Below are 21,469 nucleotides of genomic sequence, written 5' to 3'. Positions count from 1 at the left end.
GGTGAACTTGCGGAGGTATAGCCGGGCTGACGGATGCCCGACCACTAACCTGCTCAGGGATGGTGGGTCCAGCGGATGAATGTGGCCGGTGGCAAGTGCATCCCGCGATAATAATAGACCAGCACAAACTCCAACACCAATAACGTTCATTATTATCAGTTTGTGACATTTAATCTTAAATCTCATCGGATAAAATAAAACGTACAAGACGACCCCTTTATGTCATCTCCATCTATTTCTATTTTTGGGTTCTCTCTTTTTTTAAATGAAGAATAAAACAAGCCTCACCCTCTCTGCAGAGTTTATAAATTATTATTCCCTTTTTGCAGGTACTGCATGTACTCCGCTTAATTTTTGTATATATATATATATATATATATATATATATAGATAGATAGATAGATTAAAAAAACAGTTCTTATTTTATTTGCAGCATTCATTTAGTATGATTGGGTTGTGGTCCCATCGCGATGTGTGTTGTTGGGTCCGCTACGCACTGCAGATCTTATTCACATGTCCTTGTTTTTGTATGTGGATGTAAATATTTATGAGCCGAGGAGCTCCAGCAGAAAGATCTGTGCCTACTTATGAGCAGAAACTGTACAAAGTCGAAGTGCTGCTGCTCCCTTCTTTTGCAGCATGTCTTTATTTGCTGCAGGGAGGTCCTCCACCCTCCTCCCTCCTTTTCCTCCCTGCTCCTCCCTTTTCAGAGATAAACCCCCCCCTTCCACCTCCACCGCATGAATTTATAGACTGTTTTTATCCTTAAACTCAAGGCACTGGATCTCCAGAGCGAGCTTCCTGATCCGGGGTGTGTGAGAGGCAGGTGTATGTTAGTCACTGGACGTTATCAGCAAGCCTGGGCAGCTACCATGCCAGCTATCCATTGTTGGGGCTTAAAATATTGTGGGAAAACTTGATTGTGCAAATTTGGAATTGGGTGTGAACTGGAGGAAATGATCCCTGAAAAGAAGGCTGTTCAATCAAGAGACATAAGGAGCTTCCTTTTATTTATTTATTTAAAAAAAACAAAAAAAACATACACGTATGTTTGAGCAATTTGCAAAGCACCATTATCTATGATTCAATGTTGATTATATTGTTTGATCTCCCTTTCTTGGGCTTCCATAATTTAGAGTGATGTCAGCCCGCCCGGGGAATACCGTCTTGTTTTACAAGTTTCATATCTTGTACTTAGTTGGACTTTGAATTCAGGTCAACTCCGGGAAGGGAAGATTTAACTACAAATAATATTTTCTGTCATTTATCATTTCTTTTTAAGAAAGCGAGACCAATCGATTGAAATCAGATTTGGTGCGAAAAAAATCGTATGACTTTATTTTTAAGCCATGTTAGGGCCACCATACTGCCTGTGACAACCACAGTGAAACAGTGGTAGATATGTTTTACATGTTTCAAAGCACCTTTGGAACCAATTATCAGATTGATTTCCAGTCGCATTTAACCCCAATTTTACTCTGTGCTGGAGAAATGTGTTGTGCGGTTAAACCGGTTATGACAGCAAATTAAATTCTCGCTGTTATGTGATTAACCTGTTCATTATCCTGCCAAATTTCTTCAGCCGCAAATCCATTGTTCAAGCTAATGATACTTTTCATAGAGTCACCAAGTTCATGAACAATTTGGAATGGAGTTGATCATTTGTAGTCTGGTTAAATAACCTAAAAAAACCTAGTGAAGCAGAGAATAATGTTTGAATTGATAGATTTTACTTCTTATCTCGACATCTAAAAGATAAAATTCAGAACCTTATGAAATGTGAGGTGCATTTACGTTAATTTACAATCAAATAATGTGTTTCATCTGCGATTAGCCATGTTAAAACTTGTGTTTTTGTCCTACTTTTTTCATTTTGGGTTTATTACTGACAGAAGATGATAAATCCGCCTTCACTTCCACTGGTCTTCTTAGTGTGAATGTCAGGTTGGAAAAAGATCGTTGGTTCATAGAGTAATGAAATAATGTGTATTTTCATTACACACTCATGAATTAAACGTGACCACACAGCGTGCTGCTGACACTTTACGCCTCGTGAAGAAAATACCAAACTGAATGGCTAAACTCAAAGGTAGCCATTAAGGGAGTGCTTTATCCATGCCTATTTAACGTTTTTTTTTTTCCAGTTTCCATGTGAAACGGCTGAGAATGCTCAGCAGTAACTTCATTCCCTTTGTCATCCATCAAAAGGCCAAGAACACCGGCAAATACTTAGTGCTGTGCAAAACGTGCCAGCATCCCAGTTTGTGTGTACAAAGTGCACCTGCTGCCTTCCCCTGCTCTTCTCAGGAAAGAAAACCTGTGGAGGGCTTATTTTTTTATTAACCAAAGGTTACCTGCCTATTTTGTGCGCCGCCTCATAACTTGTTGTCCGTCTATTTTTTTATTATTATTATTATTACCAGCCATCTGGCAGCGAGATGAAGAAGCCAAAAACTCCCGAGGGTTTGTTTCCCTTGTGGTTCTTGGTCTTGAAAGCTTGTTAAGAAGTGATTGGATGCCAGCTCTATATGAAACGGATTGAGCTAAAGGTTCAGTTCACATGTTTTGGTAAACATCAGAGTTTGTATTTAGAGTGTATGAATCATTTCACCGCCATCAAGAAAATGTCAGAGTGCAAATGAATTTGTCTCATGCTGTGCTGGTCAAAGTGTTCAAACTACCGTTCACTTCTCCTCCGGAGACACTTCTGGTCATTAAAGTGCTTCTTCCTTGTTTTCCAGATGTCACCCATGTCATTTATTTCTTTTTCTGTACCCACGAGCAGCTGCTGGGTTTGTCCACCATGTTCTCGACTCAAACGTTAGGTCTGCTGCAATGCCTGAGCTACTTCTGTGCAAACAATCGGACAAAGGGAACACTGGCTGCTGGGAAGTTTCGTGGCTCATTCATCACTGAATTAAGTTAATTCCAGTCAAACAAATCGGATGCCCTGCTTTGTGAGGCGTTAACATATGGGTTCTCCTCTCATGCCTGAAACGTATTAAAAACTCAAGTCAGATGCTTTAGTTTTCTTTCCAGGCCTCAACATGTGGGGTTTATTTAATCTTTATTGAATTCATTAATAAAACTAAGTATACTTCACTGCTTTATCAAAAATCGGCCAATGTTCCTTTGACTTTCTTTGGTTATCTTGACATTTGGCACGTTGAAGATTGAAAACAATACCTTTCAAATTAAGTGCTTCAGCACACCCTACAATTTTTGGTTTTCATGTACTTTCAGAAACTTTGTTTTATTTCAGTAAAAAAAAAAATTAAATAAAGGTTTTGAAAATGCAAACAATATAATTTTTTTCCCCCAGAGATCGTACTCTAAAGAAAACCATAAATAACCGTCGGCCATATAAAACTGGATCGGTGGTTCTCTGTAGATCACAATAAAGCTGAACCTTAATATTTCATATATGTATACTATGGTTTCCCCCAATGTATTATAAGCCTGGCGGGCCACAAGGCTTTACTTGTGCCCCCACCAGGCTTAGCATTGCCTATTTATTTACATTTTTTAAAATGTTTGCATTTTTAAGACTTTATGGTTGGTGTTCAGATATTAATCTTCCAATAACACAGGTGATATTTTCAAATTAACTGTCAACTTTAAACATTTTTTTAATCTCAAAAACACGACGGGCTGCTGGATGAATGATTTTCAAGCCCCTAACCACCGGACTTAGCAAGTTTTCTGAGGGAAACCTTGTTTAACTTTTACCAATTCTTTTATACACTAAACTAACCCTTACCCTAAATCAGCTGGAAAATCCCAGAAACAAATGATACATATATATATTTAAAAAAAGTCCACAGACCTGAACAACCCCTTCAGAAGTGAAGGGAGCTCAGGTTTCTTATGTGTTGCAGAAAGCCGTCACTTAAGCCCCGTTTAAGCCTCGGAAGCTATTGCTGATCTGTAAGTCATCGTTCCGTGTTGTGGCGATTAGAAATTGCATGAATACACACGACTGACAATGGCCGCATTGTTCGCTCCTCTCATGCCACTCCAATGACAATGTTGTGAGCTGTTATTCTGTATCAGTTTACATACTTGTTTTTCCTCTAAAATGACAATGTTAAATGTCAAGAGGATGATGGTTAAAGGGTTAGGCTATCTCCCTGAAGAACAGGTCTGCTAACATTAATATAAGCCAAATGAGGGAAATTGTAGTTTTTAAGAAAGGCATCATCGACACAAACTTGAACTTACTTAGGAAATTTGAAATATTTTGAAGCAGTGGGAATAATCAATGCTTTTTTTTGTAATTAGATCTTATTAAATACATCAATGCAGTGGAATCATTTTATTTTACTTTAATAACAGCCCGTGTCTACGTTGCATTTCTAGCAAAAACACACTCTTTGCAAAACTCAGCCATCTCAGGAGGTTGGGGTGGGGGCGAAGTCAAATGGAGTTCAGCAAGAAAACTGCACACAAAGCTGAATAACAGGTTTAAACTCAAGACCTTTTTCTGTGCGTTTTTGATGAAGCCTTTAGCAAAATATAATTGTATTTAAGAGAATGATAAAATGGTGCTGAGGATAACCTGATAGAACGACTGCCTACTAGGTTGTAGCTATATTCAAATGAAATTAAAGGATCTTTGGTTGTTTCAACAAGACCCTGTTAAATTTAGATGTATGTTTGTTCTGAATTTTATCCCAAATTGTGCTCGAAAAGTAGGACATGAATGTGTCGCATAAATTTGGTTGAAAGCTGGTAAAAACAATCATTGTTTCCCCTTTTTTAAAATTTGCTCTGAATCGCAGTTTATTTACCAGCAAACACTGCTGCTTCACATGTCAGGTCTAACATGTTTTCCAGCAGCGTTTTCTCTCAGTGAAAGGCTTCCAGGGCTGGACTCTTGACTGAGCAGCGTGCAACAGTGTGGTCACTGTTTGAGAGATCACAACTCAAGCCCCTCAAGAATGTGCGTATTAGATAATCCCCCAAGTGCTAAGATGCAGAGGCATTTTGATTTGCTAATTTGCCTGTGAGGGTCTGAGACCGCTGGACTCTTATTATTTGGGTCGGCGGTGACTTTCCGCTGGTTGGTGCCTTTACGAGCTGACTGGGGGCGGTGAACTGTTAAGAAAGGGTCATTTAGTTGTGAATATTAAGTTGGCCGGATGACTAGGAAGTTGTCAGTCACCAAGAAAAGCAGAATGCCTTAAGTTTATTGCCTACTTATGCTTGTTGTGGGAAAACATCAATGTGGAGGTGAAAAGTTTGGGGTGACTGATTTTTAATTTCAATGACATGAAAATATTTTAAAGCAGAAATTTTGCTCTTTTTTTTGGTAAATTCTTGCACTGTAAAATTGAATTTCTAACTCATGAATAAATAATGATATGTACATGTAAATTTTCCAGTACAAGTCTGGAATTTGACTTTCAGTATTTTTCAGGTCTGGATAAGTATGGAAAAATAAAATGTGAGTGGAAGAAGCAATTATATTTCCACACTTTATTCATGATTCCATTGTGTAAATCTTCCTTCCTTCTTTCTTTCCTGCTTTCCTTCCTTTCTTCCTTCTTCTGTTCTTACCTTCCTTTGCTCCTTTATTCATCCCTTTGGTCCTTCCTTCCTTCCCTCTTTCCTTCCTTGAGTCATCCCTTTGAGAAGATCTTTAAGAAGTCGTGTGTCATTTTTACATGTCTGTAAGTTATGTTATTTTTCTGTGAGTGAACAGTAACCAAATTCCCGATTGTACATCTTCTCTGTATGATTACCTTTCTCCCTGGAGTCCCGTTGTTTCCAGGGGAAAGAAAAGAGCCACAGCAGAGCTATTCACACTGGGGCGTATCACATCCACATTCAGGTTCCATGGGAAACAGGTAACCAGAGATCACGTCGTCTGCTGCAGGGCCGCTACCCTCCAGCAGCTGTATAGAGCTTCATCGTCTCACTCTTCCTCACTGCTGCTGTCGTGCAGCTCACACAGAGAGCTGGTTGAGTTACGTTTAACTCAACCAGCATCGTTTCCAAACCCCCCCGCCACCCATCAGCCCCCCTCTTCAGAAGAGCTCTGCGGTCATCCAGGGCGTGCTCGCGCCGTTGGGCGGCTGTGATTGCACAGAGGACAAACAAATGCCGTTGCCTGGCAGGGGAACTGAGAAGCTTTCCTGTCTGAGTTGTATGTTTTGGGAGTGTGGGCCCCTGAGGCCCCAGACCTTCCTTTATGGCTTCTTGGGCCTCTGAGAACAGTCCCAGGTCTGTGATGGAAGCGCCTCGCGACAGGTGAACTCAGGAACCTGCAAGGCAAGACAAACAGAGAAGTGTGCTCGCCGTTTGCAGATTGTTCATTGATTATTCCTGGTCCACTTCTCGGCATAATTGTAGTTTTTCAGTAACTCGGATTTGCATGCACTGCATACCTTCACCTTTTTGGCTGCGATGTCTATTCGTCTTTGCTGACTTAAAAAAGGCCTAGAGCTGTATTTGACAATGCCAAAAGGCAATGCGCTGTTTTTTCTGTTTTTTGTTGAAAGTACAGTTGTTTGCTGAAGCCTTTCTCCTGGTTATCAGTGTTCTTGAATACTTAGAATATTTTTTTTACTTTTTATTTTGCAGCAAAAATGTCCCAGACTCTCTCGGGTGCAGCACTTCAAAGTCTGGCGTTTCTGTCTGAGCACAGATAAACCCTCCCTCTTGAGTGTGCTGCTCCAGCTAATAAGACAAGTATGAACAACCAGGCAACAGACGGGCTTTATTTAGCCTCAAACGAAGAGACTGCCGGTCTACTCCAGAGAGCGTGCTGCCTTCAGTCAAGAATTTATAATTCTTTGTATTTATTAGCAATGCAGGTGATCAAACATTTACTTTAAAAAAAAACACTGAAACTGATGCAAGCTATTCAGTAGGCTAATTATTGTTTCTTTTTTAGGTAACTGTAGGGACACAAATTCTTCTATAGAGAAATATACCCAGTTGTAATATGCTTCTTTAGCACACCAATCACAAACTGCACACACATTTTCAAATTTATTGAAATTTATTGATACTTTAATTGGATAGCCAGTGGAGAAAATAATAAAACTAACATCTTTGACAATATGGATGATTGGAATTTATTTTAACAATAAATCAACATTTTTATCATGATAACAAATTTATCACAATAAATGATGAACAATACAATAAATGCCCATCCCTACTATAGAAAACTTTACAAAATTATTCACACTCCTTTCAATGTTGGTATTTTTTCCCTTCGTTTTTTTTTATCCTGTGCTTCTAATTGAGATTAATCACCATCCTGACCCTGCTGGTGAAACATGGTGGTGGCAGCTTCATCCTGCAGCGATGCTCTTCCCCAACAGGTCAGGCTTTGCTGATACGCTATTTCTATCAGTGTCTTCTTTTTAATTATAGTTTAAGATCGAACTAAATCTGTTAAGATCAGCACAAACAAATATTTAGTCCATCCCCCCACCAAATCATTGTCTCAATCCTAATATGTTTTGCGTTCTGGCTTTACTTGTGATGCGATCAGAGAAGATGATTTTCCTGGCTGCTGCCATAACACTGGTGCTTGATTTATGAAGCGGAGCTCCACACCGCAGCGCGGCCGCAACACGTGACTGCGCCATCATTATTACACAACAAGCCCTTTGAGGTTTGCTTGTATTATAAACCCTCATCTGATAATCGCAGGCCGCTGCTACAATGTGCTTTGTTATTCCTCCTGAGCAAACAGCAGCCTGTGGCCAGACGTATATGATGTATTTCCTTAATCAGGACGGGTATTCGGGGCTCGTGCGGCTAATGGATCTGTGAAAAACCTTTGGCAAATTCTCCAGATAAAGCCACGGTTAATTGTCTCTTAGGGAAACAGTCTTAGATTTTCTGCCACATGTTATCAGAGCTGCAGTTGCTGTTTAATGATTTCTTTTTCCTCCATGTCACAGAGACGCGCTGTCTGGAACAGCGATGTGGTGGCGGACTATTGAATCTCAGGATTACCAAGAGCTATTGTGTCTGTCCCGTTCTCCCAGGAAGTGTTTCACACGGTTTATAGGTCAAATTGTATAGGTCGGGGTTCAGTCTTTGTGTCCATGTGAATGTTTGTTACATTACTTCATTCACTGGGTTTGCCAAACCTAGCAGTTGTACTTGTTTTTTTTTTTTTAATAGTATTAAAGAAAATGTCATAGTTTTAAACAGAGCTTTTTAAAGTTAGTCTCATACCAACATAGAAAAACAGCCTTTTATTAGCGTAATAAAATCGAACTGCTGCCAAGTATTTTCTTTTTAAATGTTTCTTATTTAGATATGAAGAATGCAGAATGCTTTTGAAGCTCTCAGGAAAATCTATAATGTTGTGTCAGGAAAAAGTAAAGACTATTGAAATGGAGATGTGCTGAAGATTTAGATGAATGTTCTTTCAGACAAAAATAAAGCACCAAGATTTGCAGCGTTGTGATTGCAACAACCATCATAACTGCATTTTTATTACTTTGGCCTCATTTAGTCGTATTTCCCAGCTGAAATGTTTTGTCATTTATTCTGAGAAATAATTAGAGCTGCAATAGTAAGACTTCAGTACTTACAAACTAATTTGTGTGCAATTTGCATTAATTCAGTCAGTTAGTCTTTGAATCCTTATATAGCCCCTTCTTAACATTCACGTAGATCAAGATGCTTCACACAATCGAAACTCTAGCAAAGTTGCATAATATATGCAGATTTACTTATTTATGGTTGGACTTGGAAGTAATTAATCGTACTGTGAAAAGCCAGCTCAGGATATTTTTCTCATTAGACCTTTTAAAGAAAAGTTTCAGTAATCGGTAATTAAATCCAATAAACATTGACGCCAGTTGAACAAATTGCACTCAAGGTTTGCTTATAGAGACAATCATTTCTGACATAAAGGGATTACAGTGGACTGCTGGTATGTGGAGAGGTATGGGATCTGCAAATACTTGAGACCCCCACCTCAAACTCTTATAGCAGCTAATTCTTGTAGTTCAAAGACCAAATATACCTTAGTATACATTAATACACACATCTTAGAACTACCACTGAAGCTAATGTCAAACTTTAGCGCTTATGTTCTCAACCTTCTTCTATTATTTTCTCATTAAGCTCAAAAAGAAGAGCAGATAATTGGTTAACATATTTACAGACCAAGAAAAAAGTCAAACTTTTCAGTTTTGATTCATTTATTGAAGCATGAATATTCTAATGCTGTTCTAAGTGAGCTGCCAATCATTGCTCAGAGCCAATTATGGAAAACTTGGCAGCTTTTGACCATTGACTGATTGATTAGAGCATCAATGATCATAATAATATTCAAAGAAACTATATTTCTCAAGTTACGTAATGTACAGCAGGAATCTCATAAAAATTTGCTCTTTTATGAGAGCAAGGACCCTGTCCAGGTGTGCAGAGCGGGTCTGTAGGTGGTTTGGAACTACTGGTCAAAAGCAACCACTTTATCCTGCTGTTTATCCATACGTCTTCTCTCCAAAACATTTTTGGCCTCCAAAATGTAATGTTTATTATTTTCCTGTGCTTTCATATGCTTGTTCTATTATGAAACTGCATCTCTCCACATGTGCACAATAAAACCTTGGCAGGGGGCTCTACTGTTTTGTTTGCCGGTTCTTGTTCGACCTTTGGAGAGAATGAAGTGGCATTCCTTCATAGGATTAAATGTTATTGGCTTTGTTTGCTGTAACAGGATTGCATAGGACTCTGTTGCTGGGCTCAGTGGATGCTCAGCAGTCCACCATCTGTGCTCATACAGTCACAGCTTGAGATGTGAATTTTAATTCTCTTCAAGTTTTTATACTTTCCTAGTATGTACGATGTACTGATGTACCCAAGACACTATAGTGTCTGGTGTACTGGTTCAATGTTTTGGTAAATTCACCTTACCTGGATGTGTGGATATCAGAGATGTTTCTCCTCTCTGACCCACAGAGTGCAAGCTTAAGCTTTTCTATTGCAGAGTAATACTTTGCCTCTTATATTTCAGTAGTTTCCTAATCTTTACTTATCTGCTATTAAGGAGAATGAGGCTTTTTCTGAATGTTACTTACCTTTAACGCTTATTCAACAGAATTGCCTTGCAGGCATTGTTCACTTTGTTTATATCCACAAAGTGTTTTGTGGTAAATATAACTACAGCAGACTCTCAGGCTAACACGTTTTACTCATATTTTACTTTAAGATATTCCCTAAAAGCAGGATCTTCATACACAATGTTTGGCACCTAAGTAAGTTGAACATGGAACAGAGGAAAAAATAAATACCAACCCACTTATTAAATAGTCCTTTTATTTGTTGGCTGTCTCTGCTTTATTTTTTCAACATTTACCCTTTTAATTATTCCTGAACTGAAAATTGATGGCATGACCTGATAACAGAAATCAGAAATAAATGTTGATTTTAGCACAGCATTAAATAAAAGAAGTAGAGCGCAACAGGTTTGTTTTTACTGGGGATGGACCGATCATCTCGTATCATCTAGGTTTTTTTTTTTTTTTTTTTTTTTCACGGATACCAAATTTCTTTTATAGCACTAAAACAGCATGTAAACCAATTTCTGTAAACTTTGTTTCGATACAATATTTAAATATAGTAAGCATTCATCATAAAATAAATAATGTGTTGTAGATTTTTTGAAAGTGGTAGTAGTTTTAAAGCAAGCAGAAAATTAGAGAGTTATATTATTGCTATTTATGAATCTTAATCTGTCCCTAATTCCCAAAATTACATAATTAATCATGTCTGTCCTGTCCAGTCCATTTATTACGGCTTGTCTGTTCAGGCTCCATCAATCATTGGGTGTCATCAAATTAAAGAATAGTTCTTTAAACAGAAAGTTTTTAGTTTGGTGCATTTTTGAAGAACTTAACACATTCCAGGATTTCCATCAATTATCAGTAGTCTAAATTTTCAGATTTTGCTGATGACGGTATGATTGAGTTGCATTGAGTTTATAAGTTTAATTTCTGAGTGTGGAAATCCTCTAATTGAAATTTAATTCCCTCCCAGAGTGCATTGCTTCAAAACCACTTTCTCTAATCTTACTCCTTTATGGCTCCTAATGATTTCCCTCCTTGTACAACTATTCTCTCCCCTTTTTCTTGCATACAATAACATAAATAGATTTAAATGAACCAGATTAATGTGTTGCATCTTTGTTTTTATGTGTGAGCAGAAATAACACAAATAAACGTTATCTCTCTCTAGTGGAGGCTTGCAGGGAGGGGGGATGAAGCCGTCTTGTCAAAGGGGCTTTGTTGGTAATTTCACAACGATGACTTTCATGCTTTAAAAGAAATGTTATGCAATTCTTGCTGCATGCATACGAATCAGACAGACTTGAATTTCACCAGCAATGCACAGCGACATTGTAGCAGAGCTTTTGAATTTGCCATTGGTTGTGTGGGTTTGCCTCTTTTGTTTTCACGCTGACACTTGCTTGCATTCTTCCACAGTTTGCCATCTGTGAATGTATCTGGACCGACTCTTGTTTCAGTGGATCTGGGCTGCCAATCTGGGTCGCCATTGTTGGGAGCAAGTCACGTGTGTCAGGCTTTTCGCTTGTCTTGCAGGGCAAACTTGATGGTCTTTGAGTTTCCCTTATTTAGGAGCCTTTCTTCAAAATATGTCTGTCCATCCATCCGTCATACTGCAAGTCCTGCTTATCTTGTTTTTTCCCCCTCTGTATCAGATTGAAATACTTTACTAAAATACCTAGTAACACTCTTTACAAGCAGTCCTGGTTCACCGAACCTTAGCGATGACAGCCATGACACGAGCGGCTCTTGGTCGAGCAACAGGCCCACATGTGACCCAGCTCAGAGTAACTGTGACTCTGTGGAAGCTAAAGCTGATTATTGCGGCAGTCTGTCCCGGCGGCCCGCCTAAAGAGATCCACTTCACTTCAGGTCACGAGTCACTTAGCGAAGCCATTTATTGGACTTGGTCATTTCCAAATCACTCGTAAGCACATCGAGGTTTTCATATCGAGCGCTGCTTTTGGAGGATGGGATTTAACCGGGCATGCCGAAAAATAAAGTCATATCATTTTGGTTTGACTGGTAGAGTCTTTCAGAAGTCTTTCTTTTGCATAGTTTGTCCATTTTAGTCACTAATATTTGTTGCAGGAGTTTTAATTTTATGATGTATAAAAACATGTTGTAATAAAGATACTTGCCTGGCTGGCAGTAGCTGTAAAAACCACTTTCCTTCACTGAGGCCTTCATAATACTATTTAACTGTCAATTGTAGATGTTGCATATCTATTCAAGTAGGTTGTAATTACTTTTTACTGATTGTGCAATCAGCGATGATTACTCTACATTATGTGATGATACACCAGCAGCCGATCCAAGTATTGCAGAAGAATATTTAATCTTGTCTTTAAACATGTGCATCCTTTGCCATTTTTGATGTTAGACTCCAGCATTTTAAGTTTCAAGCATTTTAAGTATGAAACTTAAAAAGCTATTTGATCTTGCAGAGTATTTGTTTTAGTGAGTTTAATGCTAAAAAAAAAAAAGAGAAAACGCCAAATTCAGACTTTTGTGCTAGCAGAATGGGGATAACAAATGTCTGGGTTTTTAATGCAGACATTTTAAATCTCTGCATTAAAAAATGTTAATACAGACATTTTTTTATATGTCTGCATTAACTACATACATGTATAAGTTTAATGTTTCACACTCCCAAAAGCAAAAGGCTTGAGTTAATTTATTTAGTCTGACAGCCTCAGTAAGCTGGTTATTTGACCTGCTTCTTTGTTTCTGCTAATAAATGTCTGATAAAACTCAAAAGGTATAATAATTAATGTTTAAATGTTCTGGGACAAATCTTTACAGCTTGTTTATTTTTTTTTCTACAGACAGAACCGGTATTTGAAACGAGGCTTTCAGTAGCTTGCTTTGATTCTTCGAAAAACAAACGGAAAAAATCTATAATGGGGGGAAAAACAACATTATGATGATTGATGTGCCACTCATTTATTAAAGCTCAATAGTTTAATTGTGATTTTCCTAAAAATTGTGAATTTAAAAAAGAGAATAATTTAAAAAGAGTGCCTTGCAATGGGACCTTGAAAACACATTTCATTATGTCACTTAATCAAAAATAATTAACTCCTGGAGACATTTTAACTTCAGATGGATTATGTCACGGTGCAGCATCCCACGTAACATTTGGCAAGCATTGTGCTGCGGTCGATCATTTCCTGCCATTGATTGTGTAGGCTGCAGCGGCAGGTTATTGTTGTTGTCTATTTGGTGCATGCATGGATGGCTGAGTCAGACTGAATCATTTGTATGGGCAATTGTATGCTGCATTAATTGGATAGGCATAGTGAGCATTCATTTGTGGCTTAAAAATCAATAAGGACAGCATTTTTTTAATGTGCCTGAACCGTCATTGAAAAGTTTTATCCTAAAGAGCAAAGGAGGTGTCATTCCTGATAGAAGTTTTTGCTGAGATGATGTTGATCTGGATGTATGAAAAAGAAAAATATTTTCTTTCTAGCTCTCATTTGTAGGTAAAGAAATAGTTTGTTTGGTTAAATCAAACAGATATAAGCTTAAAAATTATTATGGGTACAACAACATTGCTAAAATCTTTAAAACATTTATTATTTATTTGTTTATTTATTTGATTTGTGACATAGGACTACAAAGTTTGCAAAAACAAGTCTGAAAAGTCTCCATGTACTGCTAACAATCTTTGCTAAGTGGAACACTGACATGATACCAGCTCCTGTTTTGATATGCCTCATTGATCATGTGATCAGTGAATTGGGTCCAGAAAAATTTCACAGAAATAGTTTTGGAAAATAAGTCTGTTACTTTGGAAACTGCTATTCTTTGTGTTCAGAGTTACAGCAACATGCTGTACTCAGTTCTGTCTTACATGCCTGAGAAACTCGCATCAGAGCTGCAGCAGCCAACAAGGCCTGTTTTTTTCCACTGTGAAGGTCAAATTAAAACATTAAAGCGCCTCAATTTTTCCCCTGTTTGGTCAACCTCAGAAATACTACAAGTTTGCACATTTTTCAGTGGATTACATTTTATTTCTCAAATCCTGCAATTCCGTTCATGTCTTCTGCATCACGGTGAACGAAGTATGGAAAAATGTTTGTATTTACAGACATTCAAAAATGATTCATACATCCATCCATTGGTTTGTTTATCCATCCATTCGTCCGTCTGTCCATCCAGTAGTTTTTGTAGGTTCTATATTTAAAGCCTACCTACTGTTTCCTTGCAAACAATTTCTTGTCAACTTTTACTTTTTTTTAATTAGAAAATGTGGTAAAAAGGCCTCTAGAAATATAAATATAAAAAAGTCTTCATAAGCCACACAATATATAAATTATTCAACAACAATGTCATAAATGCATGTTCTCCTAATGTGGTGCAGCCTGGTTTAGCTCAGTCGTTATATCTCTGCTTCTCAGTCTGTTGTCTCCAAGTGTTAGCATCACTTCTGCAGATCAGTAGCACTTTAACGCCATTGTTCCCTCTCGTGGTGGAGGCAGGGCATATTGACTGTAAGAGAGCTGCCTTCCTCCTGTTTTCTTATCCGGCCCAAATATGTCACTCACTGCAGCTTTTCCTGCTGAGTCCTGTCTGCAGCAGGGAGGCTTCCTATGTAGACAAGTGGACAGAACCCCAAACCTGACCTTGTCTTCATCATCTACTTGTTTGGTCTGCTGCAGCTAGCTAAATGAAAACAGTGAATCTGTCTTTTGAATGTTAAATATGTGGGGGGAAAAAACCCCTCTCAGTTACTATTATCATTGAAATAATCTGGTCTCCTTTCTGGAGGCTGTAAGGTAATACGGAAGAGGGTAGATGTAACACAGAAAGGGATTTAATTCTTCTGCAGCTCCTCATCAGCACTCTGGTTTTTGCTGCAGGTTGTCTCTCCACGTCTAAAAATAACATTAAAAGCATCCCTAAACTCATTAAAAATGCATCCATGCTGCATGGCAGGATGGAGGAGATAAAAGTCATTCCAGCATAGGAGGAAACTGGTAAAAACATTTTTAAAAAAAGTCGCCACCAAAAAAATCTGAATATGTCCACTTCCACCGAAGTGCAAGCTATGATCAGCTTGTTATCTGTCGTCGTCGTTTGTCGGCTGATGTTTTCTCTCTCTGCTTCCTCGCAGTCAATAAGCACAAGCCGTGGATCGAGACGACGTACCATGGGATTGTGACGGAGAACGATGACAAAGTTATTCTGGACCCCCCTCTAATTGCGCTGGACAAAGACGCTCCTTTACGCTACGCAGGTGAGAGAGAAAGCTTAACGCTGCTGCCGCTCGTTCGCCAGCTCATGACCAACCCTGCTGTTGAGATCACCTTCAGGTCGTAAAATGAAAGAGAAAGCAATATTATGCAAAACAACTGTGTGACTCATAGATGTAGATAGTTGATATATATTATTAAAGGCTGACGATGAATTATTCATTTGTCAAATTCATTATTTCTTCCCAAATAAGACAGAAAGACAGCTGTTCTTAACATGGAAGCAGATCCTCTGATCTATTCTGAGCGCCAGGCTTTGAAATCACAAAAGCATCATTGTTAATGTATGAAGGTCTTCCACCCTTCTGTGTGTTTTAATATGTTTTAATTCTTCCCATTATGAATGAATCTGAGATAAACTGTTTAATTTTTTTTATTATTATTTTTTTTTACATTTAAAACAGCAGCTGACTCAGCATGAGGAGGTCAGGAACCGTTAAATCTTACCTTGTTGCTTTAATTATGGTTTCGTTCTCTGCGGTGGTACACACATGTGACTCAACCATAAGATTTTTATGACTTGCCTTTCATACTGATGGACATCTGGCTGCCATATCCGCAAGATTGTCCCTTTTGATTTATCAGATCAAAATTGTTTTTTAAGTGTTTTTTTTTTTTTTTTATTCTTCCCAGAGGGGAGCCACAATTTATGAGTTTAATGTTATGAGAAAAACATTTCCTCCTGGTGTCTTTAATCACATCAGCATTGGCTTTTGGTCAGGGCCTTAAAGCAGCAGATGAGTTGCACGGTCTTTTATCTGCTTTATTGCTCCTCATGTGATCATTTTAATCCAGGATTACTCGTCTTGAATTCCCGTGAGGACTTCAGCTTCCACATTTTCAACCAAAACAGACGACATAAGCGAAGAGGAAGGTGACGGCCCCGCTAAAGCGGACCTCCGCACTGTCGCTGTTTTTACCAATAAGCCTGCAAAAACAGAATAAAACGCTTCATTCTCTGCATGATGATTGTCTCCTTTCACAGCCAAATTAGTGCTGAATACACAGCTTGGTGCACCCACCTCTTTCAACGGGGGCTCCCCTTTTGATGAGCGGCGTTTATGAACGGACTGTGTGTCCCTGTGAACTGTCTCTGTCTCTCTCTGCCTCTTTGGAGGCAGAGCGAGCAGTCTGGCTTCACGTGGCAGCAGGGGTGATCTGCTCCATCACGCCAGATTCCCTCTATCTGTGCCAACTAAGAGGGTTCCCCGTTAAGCCGACCCACAGGCCGCTCAGAGGCCCAATCAAATACACGCCTTTAAGTCAGATCAGAGTGAATAAATTCATGTTTGCAGTAAGAGAGTTGCGGTTTAAGTTAGCATGTGCTACAGTGCCTTTTAAAAGTATCCGTAGCCCTTGAGTTTTTCCACGTTTTGTTAGGTTATAAGCACATATTTAAATTTAATTTACTGGGATTTCATGTGATAGAAGGATGCAAAAAAGTGCATAATTGTGTAGCAGAAAGTAAAGATTTTTAAATTTTTCCACGGATACAAATCTGAAAAGTTTGCTTTATTTAGGATCCACATTTAGCAACAGCAGTCCTGGTGCTATTTTCCTTCCTCATGATTTGCTTCAATAAAATAGTTTCTAAAGGTTGCATAAAAAAAAACTAAACAAAACAAACAACATGGCAGAATAAATATATTTCTCGGTCAACTGTAGTATCATTCAGTTTATAACTTGGGACTTACATTGTTTGCAGTTTACTAGAATATTGTTTCACCTGTGCTTTAAATTTACTTTTACTGAACATAAAAGTTGACATTAATAAGACATTTGCCTTATTAATGTATTTATTTAGCATTTGCGAATAAATTTTAAATTTGAGATAACTCTGGATAAAATATGGCTTCCCCTGATCCCTGCTTCTGAAGCACACGAAGGGCTAAAAAATCCCTGAAGAGAACTTACAGGAGGCCTTCACAGAAGCCTCCAGAGAGTTTGTATGAAATGTTGCTTATAATATGGCGAAACCCATCTGTAAAGAAGATAAATGATTCACCCAAAGCCTGAGAGTGTGATTATACAGTCTCTGGAAAGTGGGATTCTTATCTGTAACCTTATTGTCATCTCCAGGAAAAAAAAACTTGTGTGCTTTTAAAATGTACTTTTTTTTTAAATTCGGAGAGAGCCTTCTCCTTATCATGATCTTTTCTGATGTTGGTTGTGTAAGTGTACAGCTCAAGAATGTCTCTTCTTTTCCTCAACGTGTCTTCTAACTTTCTTCCTATCTGGGTTTATCTCCTCTCCCCTCCCCTCCATGTAGAGAGTTTTGAGGTGACCCTCACCGAAGAAGGTGATCGTGGGCTTTTTTTTCTTCTGCCTTGTGCTTATTTTTAATTTTAATTTTTTTTTACGATTAACCCACTAACATAGAAAGCAGCATCCACACGTTTTACACAGAAACTCCTATCATGCTCTGTAATTGACCTCCTCGTTTGTTTTTCGCTGGTTCTTTCCCCCCTCTCCCCTCCTCACCTTGACTATTTTTTTTAAAGAGCTGAAACAGCTGGATGAAAAGTGTGATGTGGGGACTGACTGCTCTTAGAAATATCTGTGCATGAGACATCCATTGCAGTTTGCAGACCCTAACAGTGTATCAGCTGTCACCTCGAGCACAAAAACCACCTTTGAAAACAGGAGTTCTCTTGTCTTTTTGGCGCCATTTCGTCCAGCAAGTTCAATTAAAATAACCTTGGCAGCTTTTAAAATGTCTATTGAAGCTAAATCCTACAGCTGAATTTGACTCCAATAAAAGATAAAAATACACACAGATTTCCTGAAGGTGCTACATGTGCTCATCATTGGGCTTTTCCTCTTACAAGTATTTGAGAGCAACTCCTGCAGATTTCTGTGAATTTGCTGAGATTGTTAACCGATGCAAACTCTCTCTCTTTCTCTTCGCTGCAAAGCTTCTGTATTTTGCATCCCTCGCCTCAGTGGATCTCTTTTGAGTTTAATTCTCTGCCACTAATCCCAACCATTAGCATGGCTGCAGTCATTTGATGTGGATGTCAGGCAAGTTGATATTTCTAACCCCAGTTCTCATCCAGTGCTTTTTGTTTTGGATCCTTTTATCGTGCTGGTTTAGTTTCCGTATGGTTTCTGGGTTTGTTTTGCAGTTGTTTTTGGATGAGAGGCAGGCAGAATTACACAGGAAGACTTTCTTTAAATGGTTCAAACTACTTACTGGAAGTGTTATTCTTTTCTGTCACAGATTTTATTGGTGGGTGGAGGGGGTTGATTGATGAATTGGTGTTTTATCACCTTTATGTTTAATTTTTTTAAAATTTTATATGCCTTTATCTTTGTATTCACTTTTTTTTAAAGCTCTGTTTCACGACTTCTGTTTGTTACAACATCCTGAGTGCTCCTGTGAAATGCCTGTCCACGTTTTTTTCAGTTTCCGCCTGCATGACTGGATGCACTGGTTTTCAAGTGGCTTGGAAATTAAAACGAAGTTATCTCAAATGTCCCACACCCTCACCCCAACTACTCACCCACATGATGTGCGGTTTGGCTTCCTCCACAGACTCCATGCACTTCTCTACCTACAACCCTTCGGTTCCCAAAATTTGTGGCTGTTTGTTTATTTTTGCGTGGATATTTTTTTCACAATTAACGCTATTTATTTATTTATTTATTTTTTTTTTTTCATTTTATCTAAAATTTGATGTCGCATCTCTCATCGACTGTTCTGAGCAAACTCCCTTTTGACTCCCGACGTATTCAGGTGAGATTTGCGGCTTCAGGATCCACGGGCAGAACGTCCCCTTCGAGGCAGTGGTCCTGGACAAGTCCACTGGCGAGGGGGTCATCAGGGCCAAGGAGAAGCTCGACTGTGAGCTGCAGAAGGAGCACACCTTCACCATCCAGGCCTACGACTGTGGAGAGGGTCCTGATGGCGCCAACATGAAGAAATCACACAAGTGAGTCAAGCTTGGCCAGCTTGATCCCTGATTTGATTTATTGCACAGTCTGTTTATAGACTTCAACATTCACAGATTTAGTGCATTATTACATGCAGTAACTGTATAAATATACACAAAGGCATTTTTACTCACTACTTTACACGCTATTGGATGTTGCTTGCAAAGCAGCCAATCAAGGAGCCAGATTTATCTTCTTATTGATGGGATGGACCAATAAAAGCAAAGATAAGGAAGACCGTAGATTTTGGCTCCTGCGGTCACGCTAACACTATGTCCACTGCTCGTATTAATATATACCAAGGTATATTTAGTCTGTCAAATAGTGAAATAGTTGTTGCTTATTTTGTGATCTTTTACCTTTTTGTTTGCAAATGTAGTGCTTCATTATGCTGCCGATGGATAGCTTTATACTGTTTTTTTGGCTTTGACATTTGATCAATTACCGTAAACTGTATTAAGTTGTAATAACAATTTTTATGTAACTTTTTACAGGATGAAAGTAATAAGAAATAATTAGTAGAATTACAGAATTGCTTGAAAGAAATTATAATTATAAAGAGATTCTCCAGAGTGAGCCTTTTCTGACTAAACAGAGGATAAATCAGCAGGTAACATCTTGCTGCTTGACGTGAAGCCAGCCGGTACGCTTGCGGGTCTTTTAGTAGCAGTAGAAGCCGGGTAATAAAGTTCAATCCACAATAGAAAATAATTAATTTTATCTGCTCTTCACTACAACTCCTCTCTTAGAAACAACTTAAACAGAAACTGAAAATTTAATTTGTTGTATTCAATTTGAGCGAAACTCCTGGTAAACACATGAATAGATCTTTTAAATTCCTTTGCATAGTGAGATGCTTCTACTGAAATCCTTGTTGCTGATTAAACATGCCAACCGTGTTCCTGCTCCTCTCAGGGCGACCGTCCACATCCAGGTGAACGACATCAACGAGTATTCCCCAGTGTTCAAGGAGAAGACGTACAAAGCCACCGTGATCGAGGGGAAGAAATACGACAACATCCTGAAGGTGGAGGCGGTGGATGCCGACTGCTCCTTCCAGTTCAGCCAAATCTGCAGCTACGAAATTGTCACGCCCGATGTTCCCTTCACCATCGACAAAGACGGTGAGGACCTTGAAGGAGCGTGCCTTTGTCTTTCCCCTCTTGGAAAACGGATCAGCGCGCAGCCGAGATAATGGATTGTATTGACAGGGATCAAGGTGTCCATTGATTTGTGTACAAACTGACGCCACAAGGGTTTCATTTAAAATTCAGCACAAGCAATGGCAGCCTTCTGCAAATATCATCCAGGGTGGTTGGTATTTTCTCATTATGTCTGTTTCTCGTATTTCTTTGTTGAAAAAATAACACAAAAGAATCAATAGATAAGAAGGAACTAAAGACAGTTCAAAATGGCACCTCAACAACGGTGGCCATCCATCTTCTTCTCTTCCTTTATGTCAACGATTTATTTTTGGACTGTTTGTGAGGGTCTTATATTTGTTACATCTTTATAGTTTAGAAAAATGCCAGTTTCATCAGAAAAATGGTCAAAACTTGAGTTTTATTCCCCTTTGTTGTTGCCTTATCAGGCTTTATTAAGAACACTGAGAAGCTGAGCTATGGCAAAGAGCACATGTACAAGTTGACCGTGACCGCCTACGACTGCGGGAAGAACCGAGCTTCTGAAGATGTGTTGGTCAAAATCAGCATAAAGCCCACCTGCAGACCCAGCTGGCAAGGTATGAAAGTCACCCTTTCCATACTATTTTACAACTCTACACAGATTATCACTCCTTTAATCTCTCAATTCTCCTTTTCTCTTGGTTTTCAGGCTTCAATAAGAGGACTGAATATGAACCAGGGCACCGGTAGCCTGGCTCTTTTCCCCAGCATGCACCTGGAGACCTGCGATGTGCCCATCACCTCCGTCCGGGCCAGTATTGAACTGGAAACCAACCACATCGGAAAGGGCTGTGACCGTGACACGTACTCTGAGAAGTCACTGCACAAACTGTGTGGTAAATAAATAAACGCTCCGCTGGAAATGTTAATAATTTGCACTCAAAGCTGGACTTCTTTTTCTTGAGCTTTTCTACATTTTACAAACGCAGAGTTGTGAGGTGGAAAGAAAATTATGCAAAAATGAGAGTAGAATATGTCGCCCTCCTGTAGTCTCAATAAAATAAATCCAGTTTCCTTCCAAAGTCACCTAATTAGCAATTCCAAA

At 38.8% G+C, this 21,469-nt stretch overlaps 1 protein-coding gene across 1 annotated transcript in view; it reads left to right on the top strand.

Annotated features, from left to right (window-relative positions):
* clstn1 (calsyntenin 1) overlaps positions 1-21,469 on the top strand; it is a 35,461-nt gene that overhangs the window by 401 nt on the left and 13,591 nt on the right. The window contains 7 exon segments of the mRNA XM_032572381.1: positions 15,169-15,291; positions 17,577-17,606; positions 19,044-19,239; positions 20,156-20,364; positions 20,832-20,981; positions 21,074-21,102; positions 21,104-21,260. Of these exon segments, the coding sequence (XP_032428272.1) occupies positions 15,169-15,291; positions 17,577-17,606; positions 19,044-19,239; positions 20,156-20,364; positions 20,832-20,981; positions 21,074-21,102; positions 21,104-21,260 (894 nt within the window).

The sequence above is a fragment of the Xiphophorus hellerii genome, chromosome 1 (genome assembly GCF_003331165.1).
Source record: "Xiphophorus hellerii strain 12219 chromosome 1, Xiphophorus_hellerii-4.1, whole genome shotgun sequence".
Taxonomy (NCBI): domain Eukaryota; kingdom Metazoa; phylum Chordata; class Actinopteri; order Cyprinodontiformes; family Poeciliidae; genus Xiphophorus; species Xiphophorus hellerii.
Note: the sequence above shows the minus strand (reverse complement) of the source record. Positions and strands in the feature narration are given on the sequence as shown.